The sequence below is a fragment of the Antedon bifida genome, chromosome 3, assembly GCF_963402885.1.
Source record: "Antedon bifida chromosome 3, ecAntBifi1.1, whole genome shotgun sequence".
Classification (NCBI taxonomy): Eukaryota; Metazoa; Echinodermata; class Crinoidea; order Comatulida; family Antedonidae; genus Antedon; species Antedon bifida.
Genome location: NC_136228.1, coordinates 138869 through 156182, shown reverse-complemented (window position 1 = coordinate 156182; position 17314 = coordinate 138869). Strand labels below are relative to the sequence as shown.

At 32.2% G+C, this 17314-nt stretch overlaps 4 protein-coding genes across 5 annotated transcripts; 2 read left to right on the top strand and 2 right to left on the bottom strand.

The window, feature by feature from the left end:
* The first annotated feature begins 185 nt into the window (after positions 1-185).
* On the top strand, positions 186-7748 carry LOC144837544 (zinc transporter ZIP13-like). Its single transcript, XM_078692713.1, has 9 exons — positions 186-624; positions 1029-1136; positions 3226-3329; positions 3454-3660; positions 4224-4313; positions 5008-5058; positions 5321-5453; positions 5826-5925; positions 6646-7748. Exons 1-9 carry the CDS (start codon positions 300-302, stop codon positions 6716-6718), a joined length of 1191 nt encoding a protein of 396 aa, XP_078548839.1. The 5' UTR covers positions 186-299; the 3' UTR covers positions 6719-7748.
* On the bottom strand, positions 7724-10050 carry LOC144837545 (PRELI domain-containing protein 1, mitochondrial-like). Of its 2 annotated transcripts, none has more exons than XM_078692715.1 (4): positions 9926-10050; positions 9452-9556; positions 8864-9083; positions 7724-8517 (listed from the first exon to the last, which is right to left on the bottom strand). In XM_078692715.1, exons 2-4 carry the CDS (start codon positions 9538-9540, stop codon positions 8212-8214), a joined length of 615 nt encoding a protein of 204 aa, XP_078548841.1. In that variant the 5' UTR covers positions 9541-9556; positions 9926-10050; the 3' UTR covers positions 7724-8211. The 2 variants fall into 2 exon arrangements, with proteins under 2 accessions (XP_078548841.1, XP_078548840.1); XM_078692714.1 differs by having other exon boundaries at positions 9986-10042.
* A 68-nt stretch (positions 10051-10118) lies between these two features.
* On the top strand, positions 10119-11531 carry LOC144836820 (polyprenol dehydrogenase-like). Its single transcript, XM_078691693.1, has 2 exons — positions 10119-10340; positions 10557-11531. Exons 1-2 carry the CDS (start codon positions 10245-10247, stop codon positions 11379-11381), a joined length of 921 nt encoding a protein of 306 aa, XP_078547819.1. The 5' UTR covers positions 10119-10244; the 3' UTR covers positions 11382-11531.
* On the bottom strand, positions 11366-14219 carry LOC144836821 (E3 ubiquitin-protein ligase RNF4-like). The gene is made up of 6 exons (XM_078691694.1): positions 14101-14219; positions 13537-13652; positions 13249-13332; positions 12783-12942; positions 12274-12364; positions 11366-12143 (listed from the first exon to the last, which is right to left on the bottom strand). Exons 2-6 carry the CDS (start codon positions 13601-13603, stop codon positions 11997-11999), a joined length of 549 nt encoding a protein of 182 aa, XP_078547820.1. The 5' UTR covers positions 13604-13652; positions 14101-14219; the 3' UTR covers positions 11366-11996.
* Positions 14220-17314: the final 3095 nt, after the last annotated feature.

The window sequence follows — 17314 nt, the reverse complement described above, 5'->3', positions numbered from 1 at the left end:
TGCCAGTTTGGTGAAAGCCTTTACAAAATCGATCAATTTGCAACTTCAATATGATTCTGTAGAAAGAATTTATCAGCAAAATGAATCTCTACTTTAAAAAAATGTATATAGCGCCCTCTTTCGATTACCACGTTTGTTTACACACCAACTAAACGTCATCCTGTCATCAATCTTTTGTAAACAATTCCTCACATTTTACGTTTGAGCACCGCCGAGACGCAGACGACCAGTCAATCAACTGTCGGGCAACTGGCGGTGAAACTTCTTGTTTTCGTTAAGAAACAAACTTAAAAACTTTTATGATGATGTTGCTTTGTAATCAGCGTTTGTTACTGGTGCTATTTTTAAGCACAACCTTCTTCTGTGCTAAGTGCGAGATCCATCGTGTTAAGCCTCACAGCGCAAAGAGGATACAGCCTTTCAAAGAACGGAGGCACGAAGAACGATCCACCACTGAGCACAGGGTACCAGTACAGGAGGAGGAACATGTCGGCAGGAATGACGAAGATAAAATATCGCACACAGAAAGTTGTGTATATGCTTTAATTGCTACAATTTTAGTTGGTCTTAGTGGTGTTTTCCCACTTCTTTTACCGTTTGATACCAGCCATATCAAAGAAGGAAGTAAGTGATTTCCACTTTAACTTAAAAGTGAAATTAATTAGGCATATATTAAAAGTTTATCAACCTTTTGTGTGAGTTTATACCACTGTATTTAGGGTTATATAGAGGAATATATTTTTAAGCATCGTATATTTGTTTTCCAATAATAGTTTACACAATTAACAAAAAATTCCCCCAAAAAATAAGTAACTTATTTGTTCATACACAAAAGGGTTTTGTACTGCTACTACTGTACATGTATAGGCCTACTTTTCAACTTTTGTATTGTCCGCAAAGAAGAATTTCTATTTCTACAATAAATTATTTTGTACCTGTAGAGAATTGATGTATTTATTTCGTCAGTGCCTCTACGTCAGTGTATAAAACTATTATTAATTATAAAAAACAATTTTTTTTGTGTACAGAGGATGGAGCTGGGTTCCGTTGTTTGCTCGCCTTTGCTGTTGGTGGTCTCCTAGGCGATGTGTTTCTTCATCTTCTACCTGAAGCATGGGCACATATCAACTTATCAAGTGAGTTCTTTGTTATTAATATAATAAATAATTTATATTGTGCAAATTCCATAAAATATATCCATTATCAATGACGACAAGTTAAATAATTCATAAATTATGTACTTTTATGAGCAACATTACCATTTTTACTTTGTTAAATATGGTAGTATTTGGTACACCGTTCAATATAGATTGTTCACACAACAATTACAGTTTGTTTTATTTGTTGTTAACTATTATAAAAATGTAATATTCTGAATTAAGCGTAAACATATAGTACTAATGGTCATTATTTACTGGCCTACATGTACACAAGATAATTTGTCAATCATGGTAGAAGAATTGTTGAACAAAAACTGGCACTGTGCCACTTCTCCACTGTGCAGGAATATTATTTTCCAAAAGACCAAATTTCGTTCCTTTTTATTTTTCTACATAATATAATAAAGTGGCATGTGCAGAATCACATAATATGTTCTGTGCATGTTACCTCAATACATATTTTTTAAAGTTGATAATATTTTTTCAAGTCTCCACTAAAGAAAAGCTGTGAAAGGATTAGTTTTTGTGTTCTCATGACAAACTTATTGTACTATCCTCTTGCTACTATTTACTAAAGTAAATTATGGTACACAGTATACATGTCTTAAGACTGAGGTGTCCACAAGGTGTGAGCATATCTTGATTGTACAAACAAATTCAAATCCTGATCGATTAAATAGAGAGAATTAAACAACAGTAACAACAACAACAGTTACACAGATGATTATTTTTGTTGTTGTAATTCACATTTACACTGTGCCACGTATTTTAAGAACTATTTCCTTCATTGACCTTGTCTCATTGCTTTATGCTTCCTGTGGAGAGTGATACAACTTAGCAATATCAAATTTCCAGACTTCACTACTGAATTGATTTATACAGTGTGTACAAGTGGATTTTATCATGATGCTAATAAATGAACCATTGACCAATGATTATAAGATTGATTTAATTAAATTTAAACATTCAATTCAGATTTATTTCCTTTCTTTTTTCTGATAAAACTATAACAATAACAGTATTAAATACATTAACATAGAAAGGAGCTAGAAAAAGTAAATAAATCATACTTATTGTGTCCAGCCCTATAACATAACAATTGTTACAATATTTTAATATTAATAGGGCAGTATAAATGGGTTTTTTTTCTTGTTTAAATACTGTAGCATTTTTTAAACAAATGAACAAAAAATATATACATGATGTGTAAACTATAACACCTGTCATTTGGTTAATATTATGTAGGCTTACCATCAGCTTTGATCATTTATTATTTAATAGTGAGTTTTAAATTAGAAAACTGATTGTAGTGCAGTGAATGTCTAATGATCTGTAATAATCAGTAAAATATATTAATCTTAGAAATGGAGAATCATTTGCTCGAATATCAACAAAAAATACATTTAAAAAAGGCACAACATTAAAATGAATATACACATACAATATATACAAGATATAAATAGCAAAAATCATACATTAAAATTGACTTTAAAATTGAATCGTATTTTTCCGTGAATATTAACATAAATTAAATTAATATAAAAATGTAAAAGGCACAAATGAATATACACATACAATATGAGATATAAATAGCAAAAATCAAAATCATTAAAATTTACTTCAAATCTAAATCGGGATTTTATAGTTTCCATGATTTCTGTTTATTGCAATTTAAAGTATAGATCAAATAAAATAATAAATCAAATAATATTTCAATTGATGCTGTGATTAAAAACAGTGCCTCCAGGGCTTCTCTCTACCTTAAATCATCCCTTTGGACTTCTTTAACAATAAATGGATTTTGCTTCAGCCTAGATCTCCATAGCAACAATATCATTTACAGTGAATCTAATATAAAATATATATATATATATATTTACAGACTGAACCATAATACAGAAACAACAGTTATGCTAAATTTAGTATCTTTATAAAACACACAAGATGATGTTTTTTTATTCTTAAAATTATTATACTTAAATTATTATTAATACTTGTTCTGTGGACGAAATTAACTTAACTTATCTTATTATGCTCATATAATGTATTTTCATTTCTGTATTAGATGATGGTCCAACACATTTGAGTATAGGCCTTTGGGTTTTATTTGGTTTACTCAGTTTTATGATACTAGAAAAAATCCTAAGTGATGAAATCGACAATAGAGAGGTAAGTACCTTGCTTTACTAAAACTATAATAGAGAGGTAGGTACCGTACTTAACTTCGGTACCGTACTTAACTTTTTTTTATTCCATTGTTGATGTTTTTCTAATTTTCTGTTTCTTTCTATAGTTAGAAAAATTAAAATATAGTTCAGAGCAGTCTATGGATCATGAAGACATATCTACCATCACCAATGGTAGTAAGCAGGTAGCTGTTGTACATAATAGAACTACAAGAAAGCCAAAACATACAGCGAATGGGCAAAAGAAAACAACTAAAAATGGTTTTATAAAAGGCAAATCAAATAAACAAAAAAGTCCACCAGCTAAAATACAGGTACAGTAACTTCATCTTGGTTTATATAATTTATATTAAAGCTTATTTATTTAACATTTATTGAAATGTTATTATATTTGTAAATCTAAAATTAAAACCAATAAAAACCAGACTGTTTGACATGAGGAAATACCAGGTCAGTTTAAGCTAATCTCTTCTTCTATTGTTGTTGTTATCTTCAACAGCAGCTTCTGGTACAATATGCTGTGTGTTTAAATATTAGGCTGGATTACCATTGTACACCAGTAATGGTTATCTCTCAAAATGGATGTCATTTTTTACCCCGATGCTTGAAATAACTTTCTTAAATTTATTCAAAATCCTGTTTAAGCCAAATCGTGCTAATATTGAATACTTCTTTGAATCTTGTTAATTGTTTTTTTTCATTTATGTTGTTTTAATCATTGTACACCAGTAATGGTTATCACTCAAAATGGAGGACTTTTTTGTACCTCCCCATGCTTCCAATAACTGTTCGTTCAAACCAAATCTTGAAATAAAATAATAATTGTTTGATACCTCTTTGTGTAATCTTTATTACATAATTGTTTTTTGTCATTTAGGTTACAGGATATTTAAATTTGTTTGCAAATTTTATTGATAATTTTACCCATGGACTTGCAGTAGCTGGTAGCTTTCTTGTTAGTAAAAAGGTAAATACCCTCATATCTCATTTAAGTTTTCTTTCAACTTTTCATGCAAGTAATGATCTGGGTGTGGTTACATTTATCAGTTGATAACATATACTAACTCTGTCAAGCTATGTATAGGATATGGATACCCTTACTATGCTGGAATGTAGCCTTAGGGTCAAATATCAAAGATAAAGGTCATTTAAGTATATTATATCATGGGGAAAGTTGTGTTATTGAAGGATGAAAGTTTATTATACTTTACTGGAATAAAATTTTGTTTTAGCGATTTTAATAATAATATTTTGTTTTGTACTGTATGTAAATTTGTTATTTTAGTTATTTGAATGAACTTTTAAATGGAATTTTATATTTTGTTATACTTTTTATATTATAATGTAAATTTGGCGAAATTCTGATTTTTCTGCAATGTCACTTATATTTGTAATAAACCAGAATTGAATTGAATTTGAATTAATACATTAGCTCTCCAACTATCAATCAATATATATTAGTTATTTGGGATTGATAAAGTTAAAATGTGGAAATTGTATGAAATATTGTATCAAGAACTGCATTCCCACATTATGACATATAAGGGCACCAGTATGATTTTATATTAACAACATGTAAAATGAATTTCATTGATTTCTGAAATATTGTATAGATTGAATATACCATGTCACTAATAACTAATAATATTAATGTTTTTTAGGTTGGCATTGTAACAACATTTGCAATAATGCTGCATGAAATACCACATGAGGTAAATTAACATTAATATTAAAAATGAATGTTTTGAAACAATTACATTGTAAAATTGTTAAAACTGAAGTTTTAACATTATTAAAACTTTTATAAAACAAGTAATATTATACAGTCAACTGTATACATCTATATTATATTAATTTACAGGCTTAGACAAACTGCTTTATGATATACTGGAAATAAAATGAATGAATGTATACACTGCCATGATTGGGGAAATCTGTATTATTCATACAAATTTTTATAATTTTTTCTTAAAGATTGGAGATTTTGCAATATTACTACGTTCAGGTTTTGATAGAAAGAGTGCAGCAAAAAATCAAGTCATGACCGCAACAGGAGGAATGCTAGGAGCTGTATTTGCTCTGGCATCAGATTCAGCAGAGGGTGTAGGTGAGTAGGATGTAATTGTCTAGGGAGTGAGTATGAAGCTCTGTCTGCACCAACAAACTTTATGTGACAAAAAAAATGTGATGTTCCCATGGACATGATGATTTCATATCACTACCATATGTTGGTATATCACTACCATATTTAGGGACATCACACTTTTTAGTGTAGACAGAGCTTTAGGGACTGCAACGGGAGGAATGCTAAGAGATGTATTTTCTCTTGGCATCAGATTCAGCAGAGGGTGTATTTAGGTAGGATGTAACTGCCTATTACTAGGGAGTGTGTAGTAATGATTTAACATTTTGTTTGTGAATAATTTAATATTGATTCTAAAAACAGGAAATAAAATGGTGTTTTTTTATATCTGTGTAGGCAGCAGTTCAGCATGGGTTCTACCATTTACATCGGGGGGATTTTTATTCATTTCTCTTGTTACAATTGTACCAGAATTACTAGAAGAAAAAAGTGCTATGTAAGTATAATCCTTGCACAAATACAAATACATATAATGATACTATTATGAACAATAATTGACTTCAGTGAATGTATAAGTTCTGCAACGCTGCAGACAATACAATAGCGATGTTTACCTTTTCCTTATTGGTCGATATATGTATAGCGCTTCCCTGTTATCTAGTAGTATTCATTCATTTCTCTCTATTTCGGACTTCATATTCATAGAAAAAGCACATATTAACAAACGTTAATCCACAAACTATAAGAGTTTATTTAATTAACTTAACTATAAAAAAAATTTGTTCCATTTTTTAAGAAGCTTCGATTCAACAACAATAAGAGTAATAAAATGTCTCAATTGTCTTACCCCAACTCAGCAATATTTAGTGATATTTATTTTGTTTAAATATTGTATACCTACATTGTATTATTTTGTCTGATCTGTTTTACATTGTACTATTACTTGTACTATTTTCATATTTTATTGTCGGTCCATATGATTGTATCCATATGCTTGTATTTTATTGTCGGTCCATATGCTTGTATTGATTGATAATTTCTGTATTGTTAAGTCACCTATAAAGTATATTGATTTTTTTGGTCATTTATGTTGATATTGAATATTATATATTTCACAAAAAAACCCAAAAAATTGATTCTGCTAATACAATACTGTAAGCTTAAAATATGATGGTTTGCGGTACGTTTGATAATTGTTAATGTTTTTATCTTTCAGTGAATCTTTAAAGCAGACAATTTGCTTGTGTATAGGAATTGCTGTGATGTATCTTGTCAGCTACTTCCATTAATTGATGAGCTTGCAACATCATGCGTTCACACTGGTGTCATTTGCATTGTTAACATGTGTTCACATTGGTGTCATTTGCATTGTTAACATGCGTTCACACTGGTGTCATTTGCATTGTTAACATCCGTTCACACTGGTGTCATTTGCATGCGTTCACACTGGTGTCATTTGCATTGTTAACATGCATTCACACTGGTGTCATTTGCATGCGTTCACACTGGTGTCATTTGCATTGTTAACATGCATTCACACTGGTGTAATTTGCATTGTTAACATGCGTTCACACTGGTTTCATTTGCATTGTTAACATGCGTTCACACTGGTGTCATTTGCATTGTTAACATGCGTTCACACTGGTGTCATTTGCATTGTTAACATGCGTTCACACTGGTGTCATTTGCATTGTTAACATGCATATAGAAGAAGTAACTTTTCCAGCAAATGGTGCTATTTTTATGTTTAAACTTGGTGACAAATGAGGCTAAATTAATGTAATATATATTATGTACAGTATCAAATAATGTGTATACCTACATATATCTTAAAACTGTAAATATAAAAATAATTTTTTACCAGTTTTACCAATTTTAAAATTTACTTTTAAGGTAATTAAGGATAAAACACACCTTTTTCAGGTAAGTTTGCTACAATTATATGGCAGATAATCTATATCAAATTTATGGCAGAAAGCATAATTATGCCATATTTCAGGTCTCTATGTCAATGAGAAAGATTTTTATGTGCCATCAGTTGCATTATACAACTATTTTATAATAACTATGACTTGAAGACTTCACCAAACCAGCGACATTGGTTGCAAAAATTCAACTTGCTTGTCGTCCAAGTTTGTACTTTTTCCACTGTTTTCTATATTTATACAGTATAATAAATCCTGTTTAATCGTAGTTAGTTTTGACAAAGACAGATATTAAATATATAATGCAATAAATATATATACCATGTGTGCCAAATTATGTGGTGTATTCTAAGCCAAAACAACAAATAATAATGTACATATTTCTGTTTTATTCAATATATTTATTTCAATAGCTTATTTCTGATCTAAAATAATGCAAATAAAATCATCTATTGTTTTTGTCTATCCTCAGTGCTTAACTATTGTTTCATATTTTTTTATCACTGAAAAGAATAAAATCAACTATTTCCAGCATATTTTACATTTATAGTTTATTTTAAGTCTGTTATTCCTGAGTTGTTGATTCCTTAAAAGAAACGATATTATTCGTCCAAACATCAAAACAAATTTTAATTTTACAGTTATCTAATAAATTGTAAAAACATTTATATTGGTCTTTGGTTGTTGATTTGTACATTTAATTATGGTCTATGTTTTACTACACTGTTTGTATATCAAGTAGAGTCCCTCCCTATATATGTTGTTTACTTCCCTATCGGTGGTGTAGTTTTATTGTTTAATTCTGATGCAATTTCTCTCGTAATTCAAAGTGTTCCTATAACTATAAACTGGCACATTCATTGACACATCCCTGCCTTAGCTGCCATTTTAGCAGCCTTCGTTTTCGCAGTATTTTTCATCTTCGACATCTCTGTCGGTAGAATGTCAACATTTGATTTTTCAGTGGTTGGGTAAAGGCGATCAATCACATATTGTAATCCGCGGTTTGATTTTAAAATGTTTGTTTTATATCTTTCAAGACCAAAAGCCTGAAGGGGTCTAGAAAACCCATACATGTTTGAATTAATCCACGCTTCCTTTTCAACAACAGTCCAGTCTTTGTTTTCTGACGAAGCTTTGTAAACGCACTTCTCTTCCAAAACCTATAAATAATAATTTATTCATTTGGTCAAAATCATTGTCAACATATGTACAAGACAACAAGAAAAATACACATAATAAAACAATAAAAAGCAGAAAGCATGAGTTAAAATATTGATAAATTAAGAATAAATTATTTTTAAAAAGGTATAAAAATACATTAAAAATTGAATGTATGCAATAGTAAAATACGTGAAATACTTTCACTTGAAATAACCATGATTTTTTACTTTATATCAAGTTTTTAAAGTCTAGATACCCTGTTAAGTCTAGATCCAACCATGTCAAAAACCACCCTTTCTTTTTTAATTAACATTCCATCATTTACTTGTAGTTACTGGTACCCACCATAAATCTTGTATATCCAATATTCCTAGTATACGATGTCATGACCTTCTTAATAGGATCTACAACGGTCTCCTCTACGATGTACACATGCCTTGCATTGTTCCCAAACACATAGTTTCCCCATCGAGGCATGCGATTGGTCTTTGATAATATTCGAGTAGACACTAATTTATTTTCTTCCACTTTTCTTGATATTGTATCTTCAGATATGACATGTTTACTAAATGAATAAGTATGTTGTAGTAATGTTAATAATGTAGTAAAAATTCAAAAGGTTGTTTTGGAAAATTATTAGAATTTATTTAAGGAAAATAATAGTGGATATATTTTAGACCTAATCACAGACTAAGGTTAGGAATAGGGGCAGTGCTTGACAAGCTACAGTACTCCTAGCAACCAGATAAAGAAACGTCATACAGTCACATATTTTTATAAATGGTTTAACGTAAAGAATTATATACAGATAGTACATATATTTATTATTATTATTATTTATTTTGAGACCACTTTTTCCAAAATCTTCATGGCTTTGTGCTGGGTTAAAGTTTGCTTTAATTATTAGTGAATACCATAGTTAGAAATTCAAACCTGGTGGGATTTGGGTATTTTTGCCAAAATGCTCCTGTCACTTGTTCCCAAGTGTTCTTGAAAACAATATTTGATGAAAAGTACTTCATTATTTTATGCCGGTTTCTATAAATAAAAGGAAATGTAAATAGACAAAAATTGTATAAAAAAAATTGTTAAAATGAATTCTAAAATAATGGGATATATTTTTCATTTAATAGGTATAGAATAGTAGGCGAATCATAAGCATGATAGTTGATACAGATTTGTGGCCTTCCATGAATTTGGGAGTTCCATAACCGGCGGCCGAAATGCACTGTGCCCATAGCTCTAGAGAGAGGGTAGGCTAGTAGGCCTTTTTTTTAGAATAGTAGTAGGCTAGGCCTAGCCTAAATTTATTAAGCCTACAAAATAAGAGGGCGGATGATCAGCCACATATCATAGGCCTAAATGATTTCAATGTAACCTAGTTAAATTCAATTTCACATACTTTACCTCACATTTATATAGATATTAGTATTTGATGGTTAGTTTAATGTAAATACGGCAAATTACAGTAAAATAGAGAAGCATGGAGCAACACCGGAAGAATAAAAGTTGTCGAGCATGATATGCATGGTCGACTTAATGAAAAGGTCAAAGTCTACGTCGAAATATTTCTTGTTGATGGCGCTATACAATTTTTATTGCGTTTTAATTTCAATATATTTTGTATCTAAATAACAAAGATAGTGTGGCATACTAGGGCCTATCTTTGCTGATTTATCAAATAAATCGACTTTTGACTTTAACCGAAGTACGTAGGCGCTAACCCATGCAGTTTCGTACCCACCCCTTAAAATTGCTCAAAATTGTTTCGATACTTCGTCCAAAATACTCCCAGGTCTGTCTTCAACATACTGCAACAACAGTAAGTAGTAACTGTACTTAGACTACTGTATCAAAGATATGAATATTCTATTCAAATGTTTAAATACTGGAAAATTGAAATTCCACTATTAAAGTATGTATGTAGGCTTAGATACCAAATACAGCAGCAGACTTGTTCGTTATAAAAGCAGTCTTTTTTTTCAGGATAATAACGAGTCCATAAAAAAAACACTTTCTTTTTATTTGTGTTCTAAAGACAAAGTACCAGGTGATGGAAGGGCGTGTTTACATGGTAACTGGATCTACAGATGGAATTGGAAAACATACAGCTCTACGATTGGCACATGCAGGGGCTACTGTCCTGATTCATGGACGAAATAAACAAAGAGGGGAAGACGTTCTTAAACAGATCAAAGATGAGACAAAAAACAACAATGTCCGGTTGTTCATAAGTGACTTGTCAACTTTAGATGGAATCCGAAAGTTGGCCGAAGATGTCAAAAAATCAGAAGGCTCTATAGATGTTCTCATCAACAATGCAGGAGTATTTCTGAAGAAGCGATCAGAAACTGCAGATGGTTTAGAAACCACATTTGCTGTGAATGTTGCTGCACCATTCCTTCTCACATACCTTTTACTTGATCTGTTGCATGCTGGGAACAAACCTCGTTTAATAATCACAAGCTCCCTCTCACAAACAAATGATATTAATGTAGCTGATCTCCAGTCCTACAATGGTTACCGCAATGGACATGGTGCTTATGACCTTTCAAAGACAATCGACCTTATGATGGCTCTGGAAATGTCAGACAAATTTAGTGATGCCGGTATAATGGTGAATTCTTTAGACCCAGGGACAGTGGACACAAAGATGCTCTCAGAAGGTTGGAGCTGTCCCGGTATACCAGTTGACAAAGCTGACAACACCTTCTTATTAGCTACTGATGCTAAGTATGATAACGTTACTGGCAAATTTTTTTTGGATAATGTGGTCACTGAAATTAGTAATGTTTGCAAAGATATTAAATTACGTCAAGACATATGGAAGAAACTGGAAGATATTACTGGAGTGAAATATTAAATATTTGTTTATAATTGACATAAATTTGCATAAATTGACATATTTTGAAGGGTTTCCAATCCGATACTGGTGATTTATAACAACATACAGTAGTATTTGATTCATATTAATAGCTGCTATAAATGATTCAAATAAAAAGTAATGAATTTATCTGTGTGTTTTTTTTTTCATATATTGCCATAAGGCATTATAAGCATGACAATTGACAAATCAGTGTATGACACTAGTGTAAGTTTGGTCATATATAAACATGTTTTTGGAAGCCAAATTTTTACAATTATGTCCTTTATTTCTTGCCATTTTTCTCCCTTTGATTTTTGGAAGCTTGGGCAACAAATCAACTTAGTTTAAGGCCTAATTAAAGTGATAATAATTGATAAATTGTCTCTACAAACAAAATAAGAATGTATAGTTTATACTGTAATATTAACAATGTTTGAGTACAAACACATACATTTTATCGCTACACATAACATATATATACAGTGACTCTGCATGTAACGCGTGGCGCTCCAACATCCTGGTTACTTGCTACGTAAATAGAGAGTTTCCAACAGAATGTGGCCTCGAATACAGCAAATGCATAAATGTTTTTTTATTGGTGAAAAGTACAACTCATAGAAAAATAGGATGAAATTGCTTCAAAGTAAGTTTTTTCCTACAGGTTGGGCATTTGTGTTGGTTCTTTATGGAATTTACAATACAAACATTGCAGAATATATGTCCACACACAGTTGAAACCAGTTGACGTCGACGCTTTATCTACATTAGGAAGACAAATAAAACAAAGTATCAACATTTTTGCTTTATTTTTATAGTTTTAAGGTACTTTTAATTCAATTGTAAATTTAGCACTTGGCTAAATACGTAAATATGATAAATGTTTAAGTACCATTCGTTCACTTTCCATACAAACAGGACAGACAATTTCTTTTCTTGGTGATGCCAAGGTTTCATCTGTTGATGCATTTAAGGTTTCATTTCTATATAAAACATCAAATCAGTTAGATATATTACTTATTAGATTATTACAGGAAATATTACTATTAATACTATACTGTGTGTTTCCATAGCCTAAAGCTCTGTCTACACTATCAAACTCTATGTGACAAAAAATGTGATGTGCCCATATATGGACATGATGATGTCATATCACTACAATATTTAGGTATATCACTACCACATTTGGGCACATCATACCTTTTTGTCAAACTAGTTTGATAGTGTAGACAGAGCTTAAGTGATTGGTGACTACGCCCATGTATACAGAGTAAAACAGTACTTGCATTTATAAGAAACGTCTACATATATGAGATTCAACCACAGCAGACAAAAAAAAACATTTGTTTTAATGGATCTACTGCAACTATGGTAGAGTTATCTTGCTGATAATATAGTCACCTTTCTGTTAATGTAGGATTTGGTAGAATTGGTAAAATTTCTAAATCAGTATCACTATCATCACTAATGAAGGAGATAGCATTCATATTGTGATGTACAACAGGTGGACGATTCTCCCTTTGCAAACCTCGTCTGTTTGCCCTTGATTGCCTAGTTGAATCTAAATTAGATAATTGGAACAATATTATACACTGAATGAAGAATAGGAGAGAATATAACATAGCTGGATGACTTATGTAGTAGTAGTGATTTATTACATATATATTAAAAGGAAGAACATACCAAATAAACAAATCAAACATGTATGCGACACAAGGAATATGTGACATCCCATGTGTGGAATGTAGTGTACTTACAACCGGAACAAGGTGTCGTCAAAAATAAATAAAAAATGTATGCAACACAAGGAATATGTATGTAACATCCTATATATGGTCATTTATCATGTGGAATGTAGTGTACTTACAACCGGAACAAGGTGTCGTCAAATCTATAAATGCAGTAAATGTGTTGCTAGCTGGCGGTGATTCTACAGTCAAATCTATCACTTCTAAACAAAATAATTTATAAAAGGTTAACATCTTCAACAACAAGTGGAAATAGTAATACATACTCCATTTCTAGTGTCTAGAGATACCGTTTCAAAGTTTTTGGCTCCTAAATGTCACCACCGGGGTGTATTCATATACAAAGTTTACCAACAACTTTACTAGCTGGTTTCAATTGATTTTCATAATTGATTTAATTTAGATACCTGTTAAATGTTGTTCATCAATTACTTCAATTGATAAATCTACAATTGCTTCACTGCTATTGGCCATATTGTAGTTTGGTTTACAACAAAATGCAACTTCTCTTCTTGAACTATATCTATATAAACAAACAATTCTCTAATTAATAAGTTTTTAAAAACTAAGACACCCCCACGTCAAACTAGGAAATTTCTTATTTTTTATTAATATGTAATAATATGATATGGGATGGTAAGGACATTTTAAAATTATATTAGTAATCTTAAAAACATAAATTCACTTAGACTGGCTCCTCTAGGCCCTAATTTAGATTAACGTTGCCGCGTGTGAGTGTAGTATAGGCCTAGGTAGGATGGACCTCCCGATAGCTCTAGGCCTCTAGGCTAGGCCTAGCCTCAATTATTATTTATAGCCAGGCATAGATAGGCCGACGAAAATGTCAGAATGAATTATGTATGGGCCTAGGCTATCTAGTAGGCTAGGGCCTAGCTAGGCAGGCTGTATGCAGTGTTAGGCCTAGCCTAGTAGGCTTGTAAGCATGCTTATAAATCTTTTTTTCAATGTACCTTAGTCATAATTTAGGCAAAAAAAATCGGATCGTTTCCGTCGCCGCGACTGTAGGCTAGTCGGTTCGTCCTAGAAGTACAGGAAGAGCTCTATTACCTGAAGAGCAATGGAGCATGCAATAAAAAAAACAAAACAAAAACAATTATTAAGTACCGCCCTCAACGTCAACGTACAAGCCAGTGAGGCATGCGATTCTTTTATTCAATAGTATAATAATATTCATCTCTATTGTATCTATTATTAGTAGCCAGTATACAATAGTAAAACGTACAACTCATTTGCATTGGGCCTCACGCGTCGTCGATGTATAGGCCTATGGGTCATGCTACATCCAGGAACTAAAATGCGTAGGCCTATTTATTTCTCTGAAATATCTCTTAAAATAAAAGAATAAACGATAGTTGTATTCAATTTTTAAAAGAAATGAGAAACAAAAATGGGTAGAGATTCGAACCCCAGCTAGAGCAGAGAGTATGACTGAACCACTGTGACTGATAAAATAGAATTAATTTCAGTCGTCAATATGATGCAATTTACAAATTAAATCACATACACATGGTTATCGGTCTTTTGATACCGTTTGATGCCGTCCATGATCGACTAAGTTCGAAGTTTTCAGTTCCGGAAAAATAGAAATAACAGCGTTAAATTTTGACTTATTGGACGGGGTTAATGGAGGTGGGGTACTGAAGACTCTTATATATTTTGTTTCAAAATATATGTTACATTTCCGGCACTTCCATTTTAAACAGTTTAGTATGCCGTGCGTTGTTATGCAAATGAGTTTATACAGGTGTAGTGGAGAAGATGGTATTGTTAGTCATTCGCGGTCAACACACACGCTGTTAAATTTTGATTTTGTTAATCTTTTAGATTTTAGAAGATTGTTCAAATCAATTAAAGAAACAATTTTCCGGGCGGGAACCTAGCAGCTCCCCTCTTTTAGTTTACAAAAGTAATCTCGAAAAGAACTCTATGTGGGGAAAGCCCATCCAAGAGTACCAAAAAATGAAGGAGCACATGAGCTTTTCTCGAGGTTTTATGGTACTCTATTTAATGGAAAAATGAATGCCATACAACTTTGTTTCAGATTTTTTTTAAAAAGTACCAATTGATTAGGCGTAGGCCTAGGCCATATATTTTCAACCCTCTAAATATCTCTCTCTCAAAATAAAAGGGAAAAAAAATCATTATTTAAAAAAAAATGTATTCGTAGAGGTTCGAACCCACCCAATTCAGAGCTGAGAGCACTCAAACCTGAGCATTGCCCGTTACGCCACGACGTACATGACTGAACAGCTGTTAAATAGTCTATTTATACGTGTATTACGCAATTCATCATTACGTCATAAATATCTTATTAACCTTGCTAAATCCAAAATGACCGGTAGCTCAGTCGCCTGAGCGTCGTGTTAACACACGTATGTCGTGGGTTCGATTCCCACACTGGTCGGTGGAATAGAGTTAAGGCTATGCGAGCCACTGTGTTTGGGGTTCACAGATCATACGTCCCCCTTTCCACCACACATCATGAGGCGATAACATCAATGCATCTGGTGATGTGCTGGAAACGACCCCAAAAGGCTGTGGCAGGGCCTTAGTGCTGAGGCAGGGAGAGCACATTTAACATCTTTTTTTTTATTTAATTTTTTTTCAACCTGAATTTGATCTCGTAAATTTTATGTTTGGCGCCCTCAATTTAAAGAAATTAATAATTATCTTCGTTACGTATTTAAAATGGAATTTATATTCATCGCAGGAGTACGAAGCGGTTTGGTATGCCGTGCGTTGTTATGCAAATATGAGTTTATACAGGTGTAGCGGGAAAGATGGTATTGTTAGTCATTCGCAATCAACACGACACACTGTTGAATTTTGATTTTATTAATCAATGTTACGACATTGCTAGCGAAATATCCGATTCATGATAGTATTTTCCTAATATGTTATGAATAATCGTTTATGGTAGTTGGTGTGCATGGCCACACCGTCCCAGAATAAACATATTTTAAACAGATAGTTTTCCGATGGTTTTTGTATGTGGTTAATTGGGAGTGAAATAAGATCAAATATAGAACATTTGCAAAGATGCCGATGTCTAGGCCTAGTCCAACTTCGAAACTTAGACTAATTCCGCCGCCGGGCTATATACGAAGTCGAGTTTTTAAGTAGAAAACCCCACCTAACATTTTGAAGTCGATCTGGATAGTTGACATTTTAACATTATCATAATTATCATAGGTGATTACGTATAATAATAAGTATAAGTGCAATTCTGGGGACTTAGCTTTATTTTCATTCTTAGCTCTGCCCCAACAGTGGGCTAGTACTGGATACTTCATATTTAATTTCATATTTTCAATGAATAGGTGCACTTTCCGGGGACAAACTCTATTGTCCTGGTGAGTCTTAGTTTGTTTCATATAATTTCAAATCATGTCACATTTTTTCGGCCGGGAACTTAGCAGCTTTATTTTTCAAAAATGTCTTTGCTCATCCCCAACCATTGTGGGGTACTGAAGACTCTAATACATTTTGTTTCAATAGATGTCATTTCCGGGGACCTTGCAGCTCTATTTTAAACAGCTTGGTATGCCGTGCGTTGTCATGCAAATGAGTTTGTGCATTTGTAATGGGGAAGATCGTACATTCAGTCATTCGCGGTCAACACGCCACGCACTGTTAAATTTATTAGAATATTGTTTAAATCATGTAAATAAAACATTTTTTTCGGGCGGAAACCTAGCAGCTCCCCTCTTTTAGTTTACATAAGTAATCTCGAAAAGAACTCCATGTGGAAAAAGAAGCCCACCCAAGAGTACTAGAAAATGAAGGAGCACAATAATATGGGCTTCTTTTCGCGGTTTTATGGCAGTCTAATGAAAAAATGAATGCCATACAACTTTATTTCTGATTTAAAAAAGGTCCACTCTTTGCCTAGGCCTGATATTTTTAACTCTATAAATATCGCTCTTTCAAAATAAAAGAAAAAAAAAATTCATTATTTAAAAAAAAAAATGTATCCGTAGAGGTTTGAACCCACCCAATCTAGAGATGAGAGAACTCAAACCTGAGCATCAACCGTTACGCCACGACGTACATGACTTAACAGCTGATAATAGTCTATTTATACGTGTATTACGCAATTCATCATTACGTCATAAATATCTTATTAACCTTGCTAAATCCAAAATGACCGGTAGCTCAGTCGCC

Excerpts from the sequence above, each read along its gene's own strand:
- LOC144837544 (XM_078692713.1), top strand. The coding sequence starts at position 300 with ATGATGATGTTGCTTTGTAATCAGCGTTTGTTACTGGTGCTATTTTTA. Across the intron at positions 3,330-3,453 it reads ATGAAATCGACAATAGAGAG|TTAGAAAAATTAAAATATAG; the intron begins GTAAGTACCTTG and ends TTCTTTCTATAG. Across the intron at positions 5,059-5,320 it reads TGCATGAAATACCACATGAG|ATTGGAGATTTTGCAATATT; the intron begins GTAAATTAACAT and ends TTTTTCTTAAAG.
- LOC144837545 (XM_078692714.1), bottom strand. The coding sequence starts at position 10,038 with ATGCTCGACAACTTTTATTCTTCCGGTGTTGCTCCATGCTTCTCTATT. Across the intron at positions 9,084-9,451 it reads AAATACCCAAATCCCACCAG|TAAACATGTCATATCTGAAG; the intron begins GTTTGAATTTCT and ends TTATTCATTTAG. Across the intron at positions 8,518-8,863 it reads TTGGATATACAAGATTTATG|GTTTTGGAAGAGAAGTGCGT; the intron begins GTGGGTACCAGT and ends TATTATTTATAG.
- LOC144836820 (XM_078691693.1), top strand. The coding sequence starts at position 10,245 with ATGCAGTTTCGTACCCACCCCTTAAAATTGCTCAAAATTGTTTCGATA. Across the intron at positions 10,341-10,556 it reads TTCAACATACTGCAACAACA|ACAAAGTACCAGGTGATGGA; the intron begins GTAAGTAGTAAC and ends TGTGTTCTAAAG.
- LOC144836821 (XM_078691694.1), bottom strand. The coding sequence starts at position 13,603 with ATGGCCAATAGCAGTGAAGCAATTGTAGATTTATCAATTGAAGTAATT. Across the intron at positions 12,943-13,248 it reads GACGACACCTTGTTCCGGTT|ATTCAACTAGGCAATCAAGG; the intron begins GTAAGTACACTA and ends TATCTAATTTAG. Across the intron at positions 12,144-12,273 it reads GTATGGAAAGTGAACGAATG|ATAAAGCGTCGACGTCAACT; the intron begins GTACTTAAACAT and ends TTCCTAATGTAG.